Source organism: Hippocampus bargibanti, linkage group LG05 (assembly GCF_051943395.1).
Source record: "Hippocampus bargibanti isolate YZ-2025 linkage group LG05, ASM5194339v1, whole genome shotgun sequence".
NCBI classification, from domain to species: Eukaryota; Metazoa; Chordata; class Actinopteri; order Syngnathiformes; family Syngnathidae; genus Hippocampus; species Hippocampus bargibanti.
This window is the reverse complement of record NC_142738.1, coordinates 31,685,019-31,700,828: the sequence shown is the minus strand read 5'-3', so window position 1 is coordinate 31,700,828 and position 15,810 is coordinate 31,685,019. Positions and strand designations below refer to the sequence as shown.

Genomic DNA, 15,810 nt, shown 5'->3' with positions numbered 1-15,810 from the left:
CAAGCATCGTCAGGCATGAGAGGAGGCCCAAAAATCAAGGAAATGAAATTGGACACTTTAAGTCCTGGTACAAATTCCCAATTCGACCACTAGATGGGGACAGAGGGATCCTAGCTCAGCCTGAGGCCAACTCAGCAAAAACCTGAGTCATGATATGAAAAAGATTGCATCTACCAAATAAAGTCAATGCCTCATAAAAAGGCATACAAAGATGATTATATAATTTGACAACTAACAAGAAATTGACCAAATGTAAAAGAAGTGTTTTTAAAAGAGAAAGCGTTCCATTTCTTCATACATACTTCCTCTTTATTTAGCCAGTCGTCTTGAGACGACAAATAGGGGAACAGAGATATTAATCAAATGCTTACGCAATGCTTTGTAACCGCTTTGAGTGAAGAATATTGCCTTGTGATCATTACCTTCTCCCAGTAATGTCATATGAAGTGTAACAAAAGAAAGAGTTTAAACGGGAGTGATATACAAGCAACACGCAAATGCATATATATTATAACCAGCTGCAAAACGCTTAAAGAAGAAATTGTCTGTCATCGGGAGGCTGAATCAGCTGACAGGATATGAGTCAGCCTCACGTGGGACGCGAGGTCCAACCAGTTCAAACCAGTTGAAACCAGAAAAGGACTGAGCAGCATGACCCCTCCCTCCAGAGAAGACTGCCCCATGTCCTAGATTGAACTGTACTCCCTCCTGAGAAGACCGCCATTGTGTCCTGGATTGAACTATACTCCCTCCTCCCTGCTTGGATGAAATGGGGAGGAGATAGAACGTTCTAGAACTTTCCAGCACATCATGTGACAACATCATGTGACGAAGGATATAAAACGGGGACAATTGCAAAATCGAGAGGAGAAAGGGTGCGGTCAGCGAGCCTTCGGGCTCCGTGACCAGGAGTATGGCAACCCTTCTCCCTTAGACTTAGAGGAGCTCAAGTGAGATGGGAGCACGAAGTATTCAGGCTCAGAGACTTGGAGGGCGAGGACCAGCTCAACGGCATCAACACTGACCTGAATCTTTGGGGAAATGGCCAGGAGCTATATAGATTCTGAGGATTTGAGCGCTAGCGGGCGAGATGTGCCCAACGGCACATACTTCAGAATGTCTTCTTGGTTTATTTCTCATCCCTTTTGGTCGAAAGAGAGTTCCTTAGAAAATTATAATTTTAGTTTAGCCGAAATTGTGGATTTATCATTTTTTCCAATTGGATTTACTTTGAAAATTTTTTTGATTGATGGAATTACGAGAAATTGCCTCACAGGAGCGGGTTCGAGGTCGTTCCGGAGTGGTAACAAATCAAGTTCCACCAATTAATAAAAATTAACCAGTAAAGAATTAGACAAGTTGCCTCGGGGGAAATCTGTAACAGGTCACTCGATGATAGACAAAAGCATAACCACATTGATAAGATGATTTTATTATAATTAGTATTTTAACTGCCTCTGGATTGGCAGACCAGGGTGGTGGTCTCCCTTTTTAAAAAGGGAGACCGAAGGGTGTGTTCCAACTACAGAGGGATCACACTCCTTAGCCTCCCTGGAAAGGTATATTCAGGGGTTTGGAGAAAGCGTTTGACCGTGTCCCTTGTGGAGTTCTGTGGGGGGTGCTTCGGGAGTATGGGGTACAGGAGCGTCTGATACAGGCCGTTCGGTCCCTATATGACTGATGTCAGAGTCTGGTTCGCATTGCCGGCAATAAGTCGGAATCGTTTCCAGTGAGGGTTGGGCTCCGCCAAGGCTGCCCTTTGTCACCGATTCTGTTCATAACCTTTATGGACAGGATTTCTAGGCGCAGCCGAAGCATTGAAGGTTTCCGTTTTGGTGGCCTCAGTATAGCATCTCTGGTTTTTGCAGATGATGTTGTAATGTTGGGGCCTTCAAGTGGAGCTCTCCAACTCTCGCTTGAGCGTTTCGCAGCCGAATGTGAAGCGGTTGGAATGAGAATCAGCACCTCCAAATCTGAGACAATGGTTCTCAGTCGGAAAAGGGTGGAGTGCCCTCTCCGGGTCGGGGAGGAGATTTTGCCTCAAGTGGAGGAGTATCTGGGTGTCTTGTTCACGAATGAGGGTGTAAGGGAGCGAGAGGTCGACAGGCGGATCAGTGCGGCGTCTGCTGAGATGCGGACTTTGTACCGATTTGTCGTGGTGCAGAAGGAGCTGAGGCACAAAGCAAAGCTCTCAATCTACCGGTCGATCTACGTCCCAACCCTCATCTATGCTCATGAGCTATGGGTTGTATCCGAAAGAACGAGATCCCGGATGCAAGCGGCCAAAATGAGCTTTCTCCGTCGGGTGTCCGGGCTCTCCCTTAGAGATAAGGTGAGAAGCTCGGGCATCCGGGAGGGGCTCAAAGTCGAGCCGCTTCTCCTCCACATTGAGAGGAGCCAGATGAGGTGGCTCGGGCATCTGATTAGGATGTTCCCAGGACGCCTCCCTCGTGAGGTGTTCCGAGCATTCCCCGCTGGCAAGAGACCCCGGGGACGACCCAGAACACGCTGGAGATACTATGTCTCCCAGCTGGCATGGGAACGCCTCAGGATCCGCCAGGACGAGCTAGCGTTCCAAATGTGACGTCACGTCGGGGATTGTCATCAACTTGAAAAAAAAGACTTCCTGAATATTCAGCGCGAGTCTTAAAAGGTCAAATATCGCTATATGCGGTGGAATATTTGTAAAATCCGCTCAGTAGAAGTCATTTGAAGCGATTTTACAAATTATGGACACAACTTGTCCGGAGGCGTCGGTTGTCCTTTAAATGTACAGTAACATTACCTCGAGGTTACCATTAGAAATGAGAAATTTTGAAATAAGGTTGTAAGATTTTGAAATGTACGACCAGTAAAAACCTTTTTTCTTTTTCCAGCTGCATATTTTAAATGATCAGAAATTCCATCATTTGGCCCTCGACACACAATTTTTTGAACGTATCTGCCATGGTATAGTGATTGCTGGGGTTGAATTAGAGGAGACAAACTTGTTTGTCATCTTTGCATAGACAATAGAATTTGCCACCTACATCAGAGGTACCGGTCCGTGGGTCATTTGGTGCTGGTCCGCACAGAAATAATAAAACATTGACATAAAATGAAAAATTAAAAATTATTAGATGACATCCGTCTATGACTTACTCTTGACGCATGTCAAAACGCTTGTCTAGATAACGTGATACATACCTCTAAAATTAGCCCACTGTAAGCTAGCAAAATGAGTAAAAAAACAAACGTCTTTGGAAAGTTTCTTTATCCGCCGGATCTGTGAAACTATCGTCTGACATTAAACCGGTCCGTGGTTGGGGCCTTTGTTGTGAGATATATAATTAATTGTGAGATATATAATTTTTATAATTACAAAAAGAGAAAATAATATCTACTAGCTGTTTGAGAGAACATTACAACTCCAAGTACAAAGTGCAAAATATTCCTGCAGTGATAAACTTTGACGTGTGATCTATTGACTCCAAAGTGACTCAATTATCTGAATAATTACAACAGAAAGCACTTACTGTAATTGTGTGAAAGAAAATGAAAAATTCATGAAATGATCCCTCTTGACAAGTGCCCCGCCTTAAATCCAAGTAATATAAGCCCTCTGTTCATGACTGTAAAGCAACAGAAGAGACACAAGGGCAAGACAGTCAACAACGTAAGACCTGCTCCAAGGCCGAATTTCAATTTTTGTGGTGAGTAATTAATCATCTTGAACTGTTTTCAAGGAAAACAAAATGAATGTGGGACACATTTGGACAAACACCTGCAAAATACCGATTTGGAATCCAAGTGGGCATCGCTTCTTGCACTTTGGCAAGCTTGTCCTATGAAGTTGGAAAACAACGAGGTGTTGTTCAGACAGGCAGTTGAGGTATAGCCTCCTCTACCCTGCACGAGAAGAGGAATACAAAAAAGTACAATTATTTCCATTTAATAATAATAATAATAATAATAACAATAATAATAATAATACATGTTATTTGAAGCGCCTTTCAAAGCTCTCAAGGACACTTTCGAGTCACAGACAAGCATAGATACTATAATAAAATACAATTACAAATAGAATTGAATACATAAAATACATTATAAATAGGCATAAGAGATAGAGCTACAACTGATGAAAGAAGAAGGCTACGTTCCTCAGCAAGTATTTAACGCAAATGAAAAGGCTGGTTGCCTTTTTTGGAAAAAAATGACTAACTGGACTTTCCATCTGTACCCCATTCCATCAAGCCATCAACGACCAACATAAAGGTAAATAAAAATACTTTATTTTACAGTGCAGTGTATTTATTTTCATTACAATACAATAGCACATTTATTATACATAGTACCAGGTATATTGGTTGTAGTTTTAAGACTTATTTAGTTGAAAATTATATTTTATGGAGACCTGGGAACAGATTATTCTCATTTTAATGGTTTCCTATGGGAAATTAATTTTGGGGATACACACTTTTCGCCTTACACACTCTGACTGGGAACCAATTAAGTGCGTAAGCCAAGGTCCCGCTGTACACACATTAAATAGGTGGCTTTTGAGATGGGATTTGAAGGTGGGAAGAGAATGGATTTTCCTCCTCTCTTCAGTGTCTCTCCCAGATACTTTTGTTTGTCACTCACAATGTGTTCATCATTACATCCCAATTATTTTGTGAAAAAAAGGTATTTCAAAAAGTTGTTTATTTGCTTCATAGTATGGAAACACTGTTGAAATGTTCGTGTGATGAAAGCAAAAACATTTGCGTCAAAGCTATTTTTCTTCAGACTGTGTGAGAAGTGGGTGAATATGTTAAGACTTGTCAAAGTTCTCCCACTGATTACAAATTAATGAAAACAGCGAGAAAGGTAGTATCGAACTTTTTGGACACTGCTTAACTCAAAACATTTTCCAAAAACTGCTAATATCCTGCCAATGAGTGTTGCCCATAAAAAATGGGCAAGTATTTAAAATTTGACCAAAGTCATCTGCCATTATGTGAGAAATCACACATATGTTGTAGTGAAGCTCAAGGCTGTTCCAAAATGGCGGTTTGCATGTAATGCCTAGTTCGTGATGCCACCATTTTGGACAATGATAGCATTTAAAATATGCCATTGGCATCTCAACAGAAAAAAAATGATTTGCAGGAAAGTTGCAGTTTCAGTAAATGTAAAGAATTTTGACATTGACTCATTCACTGCCAGACGTGCAAAAAATGTGTCTACTCCAATGCCAGGGTTTTGTCATTGTCTCCAGGACCTACAAAATATTTAGTTTTAGGACTTCATAAACATTCCATATAGCGTTAGAAACCTTAGACTTTCTTGTTTCATCAGAAATGTTAATTCCTAGGTTATCAGAATCAGAAAACCTTTATTCGTCCCACAATGGGGAAAATTGCAGTCCACAGCAGCAAATTGAAGGGGGGTGGGGTGGGGGTTTAAGGATAGAAACCAAGATATTCTAAGCCTAGCAAAATAAAAATGTCAACTGTACACTGTAAATGTGCAAAACCGTTTAATAAAAAAAACTGTACATAGTGCAAGTATCAAGAAAGGCATATTGATATATTGGTCTGAAGTAACATGAGGTGCAAGTGAGGACGGCTGTACAACAAGCAAACGCTGCCCCCTGGTGGAAGGGGAAAACATTGCCAGAGGTCCAACCAGCGCTTTATCAGCACAACCCGCAAGAGAAACAAAAATCTGAACAAATTCGGGAATACCGCTCCACATCATATTTTGAATTCCCGAATAAATTCAGGGATGGCAGTGAATGACTTAAGATCGTGAGGGAGTTGTCAACTTTCTTCCCAAGAACAGTACAGGTGACTCACCGCAAGGAGTAGGACCTGGGCTGCAATAAAGGGACACTGTCCAAGAAGTCAGCTCTCCCATCATGTTCACTTGATGAACTTTCTCTCAATGTACCCTGTCCTCTTTTACTGTCTTGTAGGACACCAACAGCCACAATGATCATTCTCAAGGTGCTTACTGTTGCCCTTTTGGTGTTAGGTAAGTCATCAATCAAATCATCTCAAAGTTAGTTCAAGGTCAGCATGTAACAAAGATGCCAACTCTTTATCATAGGAATCAGTAGTTTTTCTGCTAAGGTAAAAAGACAAGTGGAAGATGATTCATTAGAAGAACCTTCAGAGGAAGATGAAGATGATTCATTAGAAGAACCTTCAGAGGAAGATGAAGATGAAGATGATTCATTAGAAGAACCTTCAGAGGAAGATGATGAACGACCGGCAGATGATAGACGACCGGGAGATGATAGACGACCGGGAGATGATAGACGACCGGGAGATAATAGACGACCGGGAGATGATAGACGACCGGCAGATGATAGACGACCGGGAGATGATAGACGACCGGTAGATGATAGACGACCGGGAGATGATAGACGACCGGGAGATGATAGACGACCGGAAGATGATAGACGACCGGAAGATGATAGACGACCGGGAGATAATAGACGACCGGGAGATAATAGACGACCGGGAGATAATAGACGACCAGGAGATAATAGACGACCGGGAGATGATAGACGACCGGGAGATAATAGACGACCGGGAGATAATAGACGACCGGGAGATAATAGACGACCGGGAGATGATAGACGACCGGGAGATGATAGACGACCGGGAGATGATAGACGACCGGGAGATGATAGACGACCGGAAGATGATAGACGACCGGAAGATGATAGACGACCGGAAGATGATAGACGACCGGAAGATGATGAACGCCCCAGAAGAGGACGTGGTCCACCAGGCCCACCAGGCCCACCAGGCCCACCTGGCCCACCTGGGCCACCTGGACCACAAGGGCGACGTGGACCACGTGGGCCACGTGGGCCACGTGGTAGGGAAGATCCAGAAGAACCTCCTGAAAGAGATGGTTCATATGGTCCACCACGTGTGCCACATGGCCCACAAGGACCACCTGGGCCACCTGGACCACCAGGACCTCCTGGGCCACCATTAAATGTTCCATATTTTGCCCCGTGGCCACTGGGTCGACGTGGGATATTACGACCTGGGCCACCACCATATGACCTTGTACCATATTGGCGACGACAGCCTTGGCCACTCGAGCCACCATCATCACCGGAAGTACACTATTACGATCCATAATCTCTCACAACCAGGCCCACCCAGACAGACCATATCTAAGTGGGAAAATAACCGACCTCGATCAGCACCTTTCCATGCGATACATCACGAGTAAGAAATTCAATTCCATATCATTATTAGTCATTCAGCAAAAACTAGCCACCAGTGCGGCCGTCTGTAGTCCTGCATTAAAACAACAACAACAACCCTGAGAATTAATTGTTAGACTGCTCCGAAACCTATCTTACCTGAACCACCATCTGGACAACCCCTGCTATCACCTGATACTTCAGAAAAAAAGAAGAAAATAAAAACAAAAAGCAACTCTGGACAAGAACCCTCCTAACCTTTATTATCAGTTACTCCAGATGAATATAATTCACCTGACCTCCCTAACCAGTACCACCAACTTGGTCCTCACTAAGACCAACTTCCAAAACATGACTGACCTCAGATATGAATGACTCATTTAGACCACCTCCTTGCTCACACAAATATTTCCCCCCAAAAATACTGGTTACTAACACAACCCCCTGAACCACGAATTGGACCAGCATCAAGCCCGCCACATGTCATCCCAGAGCATAGAGTGAGCTGTTTTTATCCCTCAACAAAACTTGTCATCATCCATTTATTTCTTATTCTCATGATCATCATCATCATGTGTGTCATGGATAATTCCCATGCTTTCCACCTGTGTTCGATCCAAATAATAAAGTCAAAGTCAAAGTCAGCTTTCTTGTCAAATATGCTATGACATCCTGCACAGATGAAATTAATGTCCTCTCGGACCCAGCGTGCAAGGCACTTATAATGTGGCTAAAAAGACATACAATTTACAACATACAATACATGTCATTTATGAATGTAAAGTGAGGTAGTGTCGTATGTAAAGTGAGGTAGTGTCGTATGTAAAGTGACGTAATGTAGTAGTGCAAAAACAAACAACAAAAAAGAAAAAAAAAGAAAAATAGAGTTCAGGATGATGGTACAGCGTGTCGCATGTACTCAGAGTTCGGTGAGTGTGGCAGTGGGAAGGGACAGGGGGGCCCGGGCTGGGTTGGAGTTGAGTCTCCTGAATGCCTGGCGGCAGAAACTGTCCTTGAGCCTGCTGGTCTTGGCTCAGAGACTCCGCAGTCTCCTACGCGATGGCAGCAGGCTCAAGAGGCTGTGGGAGGGGTTGGTGGGATCGCCAGAGATCCTGATGGCTGTGCGGGTGTTGTGAATGTCCTGAAGGCGAGGGGAGGGAGACACCGGTGATCTTCTCAGATGTCCTAACGATGCGATGATAAATAGTACTTTTTCTTGATTCCTGGGTTTGGCATTAAATTACAACCACCTGCTTGTACAAAAGGAAAAAAAAGAGCCCATGTAGTCCTGCCATGTTGGAACACATGATTTTTTAAGAAACTAAATGAGATTCAAAGCTATTTTGAGAAAATATGACATCTATGAAAAGTCCAAAATGAGGAATATTTTGAATGGACAGCTTCCTTTTGGGCAACCAGGTAGTCGAGTGGTTAGCACGCCAGCTTCACAGTGCAGAAATCTCGAGTTCAAGTCTTGCTCCAGCCTCCTTGTGTGGAGTTTGCATGTTTTCCCCAGGCCCACATGGGTTTTCTCCGGGTCCTCCGGTTTCCTCCCACAGTCCGAAAACATGCATGGCAGGCAGATTGAAGACTCCAAATTGTCCCTAGGTGTAAGTGTGAGAGTTACTGTTGTTTGTCCTTGTGTGCCCTGCGATTGACTGGCAACCAATTCAGGGTGTCCCCCGCCTCGTGCCCGAAGACCGCTGGGATTAGCTCCTTCACCCCCCGACCCTAATGAGGAATAAGCAGTACGGAAAATGGATGGATGAATATTCTGACATTTTGTTGAAATAATGTGCGTGTGTGTGTGTGTGCGTGTGCGTGTGCGTGTGTGTGTGTGTGTGTGTGTGTGCGTGTGCGTGTGTGTGTGTGTGTGTGTGTGTGTGTGTGTGTGTGTGTGCTCTCACCGAAAAACATTCCTAAATATTTTACTTTTATGTCTGTCTTAGTCAAAAAGGTTCCCGACCCCTGGTCTAAAGTGTCCCTAGGTGTGAGTGTGAGAATGAATGGTTGTTTGCCTCTGTGTGCCTTGTGATTGGCTGGCAACCAATTCAGGGTGTTCCCCGCCTTGTGCTCAAAGACGGACGGGATAGGCTATAGTACCACCGCGACCGCTGGTCGCAAACCGCAATGTGACAGCAGGCCTCCCTCAAGGATCTGATTCCAGAAGTCCCAACAGTCTTCCAAAAGGCAACCATTGCCTCTCCAGGGAATGTGCCTCACTTCAAACCGACACGTGATGAGACTCGGCACAAGATGGACGCAGAGGGGGATCGGTCTGCCATAGATGTGGCTTGACGAGACAGGGATCATTGGACGGCCACTTGTGAACAGGTCTCATGGATGTGGACATGGCACGGCTCGTCATGGACATGAATGTGACTCAATTTAAACAGATACGAGATGTTTCTTGCCATTGGCATAGACGTGCACTGCCAGGCACAGGGTCCAACTGACACCAGTCCTTTGTACCACAAGATGAAACAAACCTGACAGAGTGAAATAAACAATGACCCAACATTGAATGGTCGTGCCGGGAGTACTGATTAAAATGACCAACACCTGTGCAGCTGCAGGTGGGGCCATACAGTGGTCGCAAACCGAAACGTGACACCTGTAGAGACCCAAACACACTTAAAGGACAACCGACACCTTTCCATAATTTGTAAAATCGCTTAAAATGACTTCTACTCAGCGTATTTTAAAAAGATTCCACCACATATCGCTATATTATACATTTTAAGACTCGCGCTGAATATTCCCTTCTTTTCGAGTTGATGACGATGCTTGATGTGACGTCACGTCTGGAACACCCCTGACCGAGAAAGGACACACAATGCATTTTGCAGTACTTTGTTTGGTCTAAAAACTTCGTGTTGATCTGTGTTGATGGCGAGATTAGAAGGAATAACGCGATGGTGAATCGTTGTGTGTTGCACCAAGACAACTATTTGATATTCACTGACAAAAATTCCCAGGAGATAAATGAGCCCATTTCCACGGAGCTTTATCGCCATCTTCTGCATTTTTTGGGTGCTACATTTCTTTCCTGATGCCTCAAAATTACATGGAATTAATTCTTTAATCGATTTCAAACATGTTTGCTTTCCTCTTCAGAACTATTTGAATCATATTCATCACTGGATGAGTAACAAGAAAGTTTCTTCTCCTCTGAATCTGAAGCCATTGTTTTGATTCTCCAGCAAGGCAAGACGTCTTGGCGTGACATCACGAACAAGGGGGCGGGACCATCTCAAACTATCCACTTTCGGGTTTAATTTGAAGTAGTTTTTGGACACTTTAAGTAATTTTTACTGGTGTCTTGCATTTGACTAAAAATATCATCCTGTGTGTTTTGTGTATTTTAGATGCTATAAAACGTTTTTCTGATGTCAGTTAGGAAACAAAAAAGTGGTGTCTGTTGTCCTTTAAGAGCAAATAAGTTATTACTCTCAACATGCTGAGAGAAAAACATCAAAGGATAAAAATGTTTTTATCCCATTGACACCATCTCCCTGCCGCCCTTGTCAGATTATTTCTCTTATCACTGCTTTTGCTCACCTACTTTGTTCATAGAATTCGCGTTTATGCTTGTGGTTGCCCTCCTCGTCATTGACTCTTTGGGGTTTGTGAGTATCTTGTTGCGTTTTGGTATTGTTATGAGTTTCGGTTGTTTGATCCAACCATGATTCATTTCATGTTATTCTCGGAAAGCATACTATCCTTGTAAATACGTCTGTGTAAGCTCTCAGTCGTACGGGAGTTGTCCATCGATGAAAAGGTTTCTTCAGCCATCATCTGTACTTCTTTGAAGGTGTCGGACAAATTCCTTTAGAAACATCGCAGGGATAATACTAGTGGGCCTCAATCGGGTTAAAATGAGGTTAAAATATTCGCGAAAGAACATAGATGGTTTGAAAGGGGAATAAAAGAAGCGATTTTCATAAAACAACTAAATCCTTCATTAAACCGATATGGTGGGGTGAGGTTCAATTTCGATCGTTCATACAATAGGCTGATTAGGCCACATAGGTTTAGTAATACTGATGAGGTGATACCGGTGGAAGTGGGCAATCAGGCCAGCCGTTAGTCAGAACAACAGGAACAATCTGTGGAGCTGCAGGGAGTCGTCCTCTGCTCCCCCCAACCGGAGAGCAGGGACTTATCATAGCAGAGTCCGGCACCGCCATGTCTGGACACTAGGGATATATATATAGGGCCTAAACTACTAGTGAGACTTTAGTTTGCTGACGAAGCCTCTTGGATAAAAAGCGAAACGTCCGACATCTTCAAAGAAGTACACATGACGGCTGAAGAAACCTTTTCCTCGATGGACCACTCCTGTACGACTAAGAGCTTCCACAGGCGTATTGCTGCCAACTTTGGGAGAGACATCCTTCTGCTGGTACGTAACTTAGAAAAGGCCATTTTTAAATTAGCTGACTTAAAGAACCAGCTCAGATTCAATCTTAGATGTAGACAGAGCTGGTTAATTCCTAAATACTTGAAGCAAGTACCCCTGGAACCCGGATACTTAGCTGATAAAATGCAACAAAATTATACTAGGAAAATACTAAATTTGTGAATTAGGAGACTTAACATAGAGATAAAAAACAAACAGAAATAGAAACGTATTATCAACGATTACAAACTGAACATACCCACAAAATCTATGAGGAAGTGTGCGAATGTACCAAATTCGGATAAATGAGGCACCACAGTAAAACCAAAGAGAGACAAAAGGGTAAATTTCAAAAATGACTTTTACAAAAACAATCCCACCTACTTGCAAACACGGGAAAAATAGGTATGAGTAGATTTCAAGGCAGAATTGGATCAAAAATTTGTCAGAGATCTCTCAGAGACAGAAAAGGCGGTACTAACCAACTCCTAAAACAATACCTACAATAGACTACATCACAGCTACTGAATCGGCTATTAAAAATAACAAACTTTCGTATGCAGAGGCAGATGATCTAGGCATTAAAATATCAGCCCTTCTCAGTAGTGCCAAACTTCCTCCGTCCAACATAACATTAGAAGAGAGAAAGGCGTTAACTACTCTACAAAAATATACAAATATTACTATTTTGCCAGCAGACTAAGGTAGGTGTACAGTGCTTCTCAACACATTGGATTATGAAGACAAAATAAATAGGTTAATCACTGATTCTTACACTTATGAGCAACTAAAAAGGGACCCTTCCAATAGATACAAGAAAGAAATGATAGACTGTCTCCAAAAGTTAGAGAAAGGAAAACATATAGACAAACAGATGTATTTTAGATTGTAACCAGGGGAGGCCACGCCATGTGTCTATGGCCTGCCAAAAATACATAAAGAAGGGTTCCCCTTCAGACCCATTGTTTGTAGCATTGACTCCTTTACATACAATGTAGCCAAATATTTCAAAGCTACCTTAGCTCCGTTGGTTGGTGACACAGAATATCATGTAGAGAACACCACAGGGTTTGTAGAGAGGATCAAAGACCTCATATTGGAACCTGAGGAAACATTGGCATCTTACGCTGTGACTTTTCTCTTGACATCTGTGCCACCCCAGAAGCAGTCTCAGTGGTGAGGACGAGACTGCTGGCGGACGTTTCTCTGCATGAAAGAACCAAACTAAAACTGGACCACATCTGCCAATTATTGGAAATCTTCCTTAATACTACATATTTTCAATTTAGGGAGAAATTTTACAAACAAATTCATGGGTGTGCTATGGGCTCACCAGTTTCACCCATAGTGGCTAATCTGTACATGGAAGAGATGGAAAAACAGGCCCTCACATCCTTCCCGGGGACAAAACCACTGGTTTAGATATGTGGACGATACAGTTGTCATAATTAAAAAACAAGGAATTCAATCCTTCACAGATCACCTCAACTCGGTAGACATCAACATTAAATTTACTCGTGAGGACATTAAAGAGAACCAACTAGCCTTCTTGAATTGGAAAGTAATTATAAAAGAGTACAGAGCGGTAAAAACAGAAGTCTTTCGGAAGGCCACGCACACTGACCAATACTTACTTTTCGATTCTAACCACCCTTTACAACACAAACTAGGAGTTATCAGATTCCTCCAGCATCGGGCTAAACTAATACCAACTCGCGTTGAAGGTAGAGAAAATGAGTCAAAACATATCAGAGAGCACTCACAAACTGTGGGTACCCTCAGTGGTCATTTAAGAAATGTCAGAAAGAAAGAATAGGGAATGAAACCAAAAATTCTAAAGATACAAAATGGAGAGGAGTCGCAGTACCTTACATTGCAGGAGTTTCTGCAAACACAAATTCCGACTTTTTTGAAAACAATAAACACCTTAAGGCACAGGTGTCAAAGTCAAGGCCCGCGGGCCAAATCCGGCCCACCACATCATTTTTTTGGGCCCGCGAAAGCAAATCAAACTTGTTAAATTCGATGATGATTGCTAAAATCTCAGCCAAAATTTCATATTTTTGGATGTCAACCACAATAAAAGTCATTATTCTTGCCTTCAGATTTGAAAACGAGTTATTCATTAATTTGCTGTGTGCTCTATATGTAATATTTGAAGGGATTTAAACATTCTAATGGCTTCCCCAAATTCATAACGGCCCCCAAGAGGAAACCATAACTACAATGTGGCCCGCGGCAAAAAAAATGACTTTGACACCCCTGCCTTAAGACAAAAATTAGTGCATCCAAAAGATAGGCTGCCAAATGAAGAACAAAGTCATGTAGTTTATTCAATACATTGTAAGAATGAAAATTGTAAAGAGCAGTACATTGGGGAGACTAAACAAATTCTCAAAAAATACTTTATCAACATTGCAGGGATAATACTAGTGGGCCTCAATTGGCAGTACATATGCACCTAAAAGCTAGCAACCACTCATTTGATGACAATGAGGTTAAAATCTTAGCGAAAGAACATAGGTGGTTTGAAAGGTGAGCAAATGAAGCAATTTTCCTACAACAACTAAATCCTTCTTTAAACCGATATGGTGGGGTGAGGTTCAATTTGGATCGTTCATACAATAGCCTATTTCGGCAAGATAGAATTAGTAATACTGATGAGGTGATGCCGGTGGAAGTAGGGCAATCAGGCCAGTCATTAGTCATAACAATAGGAACAATCAGTGGAGCTGCAGGGAGTAGTCCTCTGCTCCCCCCAACCTGAGTGCAGGGACCTATCATAGTAAAGTGTGTCACCGCCATGTCTGATCAGTCGGGATATATATATAGGGCCTAAACTACCAGTAAGACTTTAGTTTGCTGACAAAGTTTCTTGGATAAGAAGCGAAACGTCCGATACCTTCAAAGAAGTACAGATGACGGCGAAAGAAACATTTTCATCGTCCTTCGTAATGCTTCAATTCTGAAGCAGTTGCTTTGGTTCTTTTTCAGTTTGGTCCTCCATTCTGACAAATATGCACGACGTCTCACAGTACAGTATATTGTATCAACTCAAGTTACTCACTAACATATCAGCATGTCAAGCTATCTTCTTTCTAGTCAGTGTCAGGTCTCACTGCAAATATTCTGAGCTGTGAGCTGTACTCACAAGAACTGGGAAGTAACCAGACCATTCAGAGAAAATCCACATGGACACAGGGAGAACAGGCAAACTCCACCCAGGAAGGTCGAACTTAGCATCGAACCCTACACCACTGGACTGTGAAGTGACTACTGTGACGCCAAGATAAACATGATTTGCACATTTTATTTTATGTTTTTATGTTTAACTCGGCGTTGATGATCGCATCGAAAGAAAATTAATTATTGAAAAAGCTGTACGAAAGTCACCTTTGAACTGCTTCACTAAGACTGGCGGTAAAAGGATAAACTTTTAACAGAATTTGAGGTAAATAAACTTTTTGGGAGACTATTTGCAGCATAAATACATTCATTTCTCATACAGTAAAGTCCCGTTATATCGATATCGGATATATCGATAGGCCTGGTTATATCGATACTATTTCTATGCACGCGTGGAGAAAATTACATGCAAACAGGGTCGGATATATCGATAGTCCCGGTTATATCGATATTTTTTCCGACTCCCTTGAATATCGATATAACGAGACTTTACTGTATTACTCTTTATATTCTGTCAGGTAGCTTTTAACTCCAGACCGCAATAGAATGGCTGCATTTATCCATTAGCCTTGGTTTGTTATTGAAATCTGTGGGAAGACTGAGAGTCTTACATAGTGATTATGGAATGTTGTTGCGGTACTCTGAATTTGGAACGTGTGTGTGTGATTTGTGTGTGATTGTGTGTGTGTGTGTGTGTTAGTGTGTGTGCGTTTGTGTGTGTTTGTGTTTTAGGGGTCGATGAATTAGGCTCCATCTTTTGTGGCAAAGGGTCAAGTGCGGTAAATTCGGGCAGCATTAGAGAAGAGACACACTTTAGTCATGATTTAAAAGAATAATGGGTTTGTGGTCTCCTTCCATTTACATTGGTGAATGATCTGTACCGCTTTATCCTCATTAGGGTCGCTTATTATTTTGGTAGATGAATGCAGTACTATCCGTGTACTTTCTGCTGCATTTGAGAAGTGTCAAAAAGAGGGGAATATCACATTTTAGATTGGGTCCTCTACCAGAGGCCAGGAAGCTTGAGGGC

General features: G+C 42.5%; 1 protein-coding gene and 1 pseudogene across 1 annotated transcript; one reads left to right on the top strand and one right to left on the bottom strand.

The window, feature by feature from the left end:
* LOC148898532 (uncharacterized) overlaps positions 1-15,810 on the bottom strand; it is a 143,227-nt pseudogene that overhangs the window by 95,817 nt on the left and 31,600 nt on the right.
* LOC148898533 (uncharacterized) lies at positions 3,528-7,837 on the top strand. The gene is made up of 3 exons (XM_088995742.1): positions 3,528-3,692; positions 5,939-5,997; positions 6,073-7,837. The coding sequence occupies exons 2-3, from the start codon at positions 5,955-5,957 to the stop codon at positions 7,122-7,124; spliced, it is 1,095 nt and encodes a 364-aa protein (XP_088851868.1). The 5' UTR covers positions 3,528-3,692; positions 5,939-5,954; the 3' UTR covers positions 7,125-7,837.

What these genes read in the sequence shown, in the direction of transcription:
- LOC148898533 (XM_088995742.1), top strand. Translation starts at nt 5,955, where the DNA reads ATGATCATTCTCAAGGTGCTTACTGTTGCCCTTTTGGTGTTAG. An exon ending in TGTTGCCCTTTTGGTGTTAG is followed by an intron (nt 5,998 to 6,072) that starts GTAAGTCATCAA and finishes TCTTTATCATAG; the next exon opens with GAATCAGTAGTTTTTCTGCT.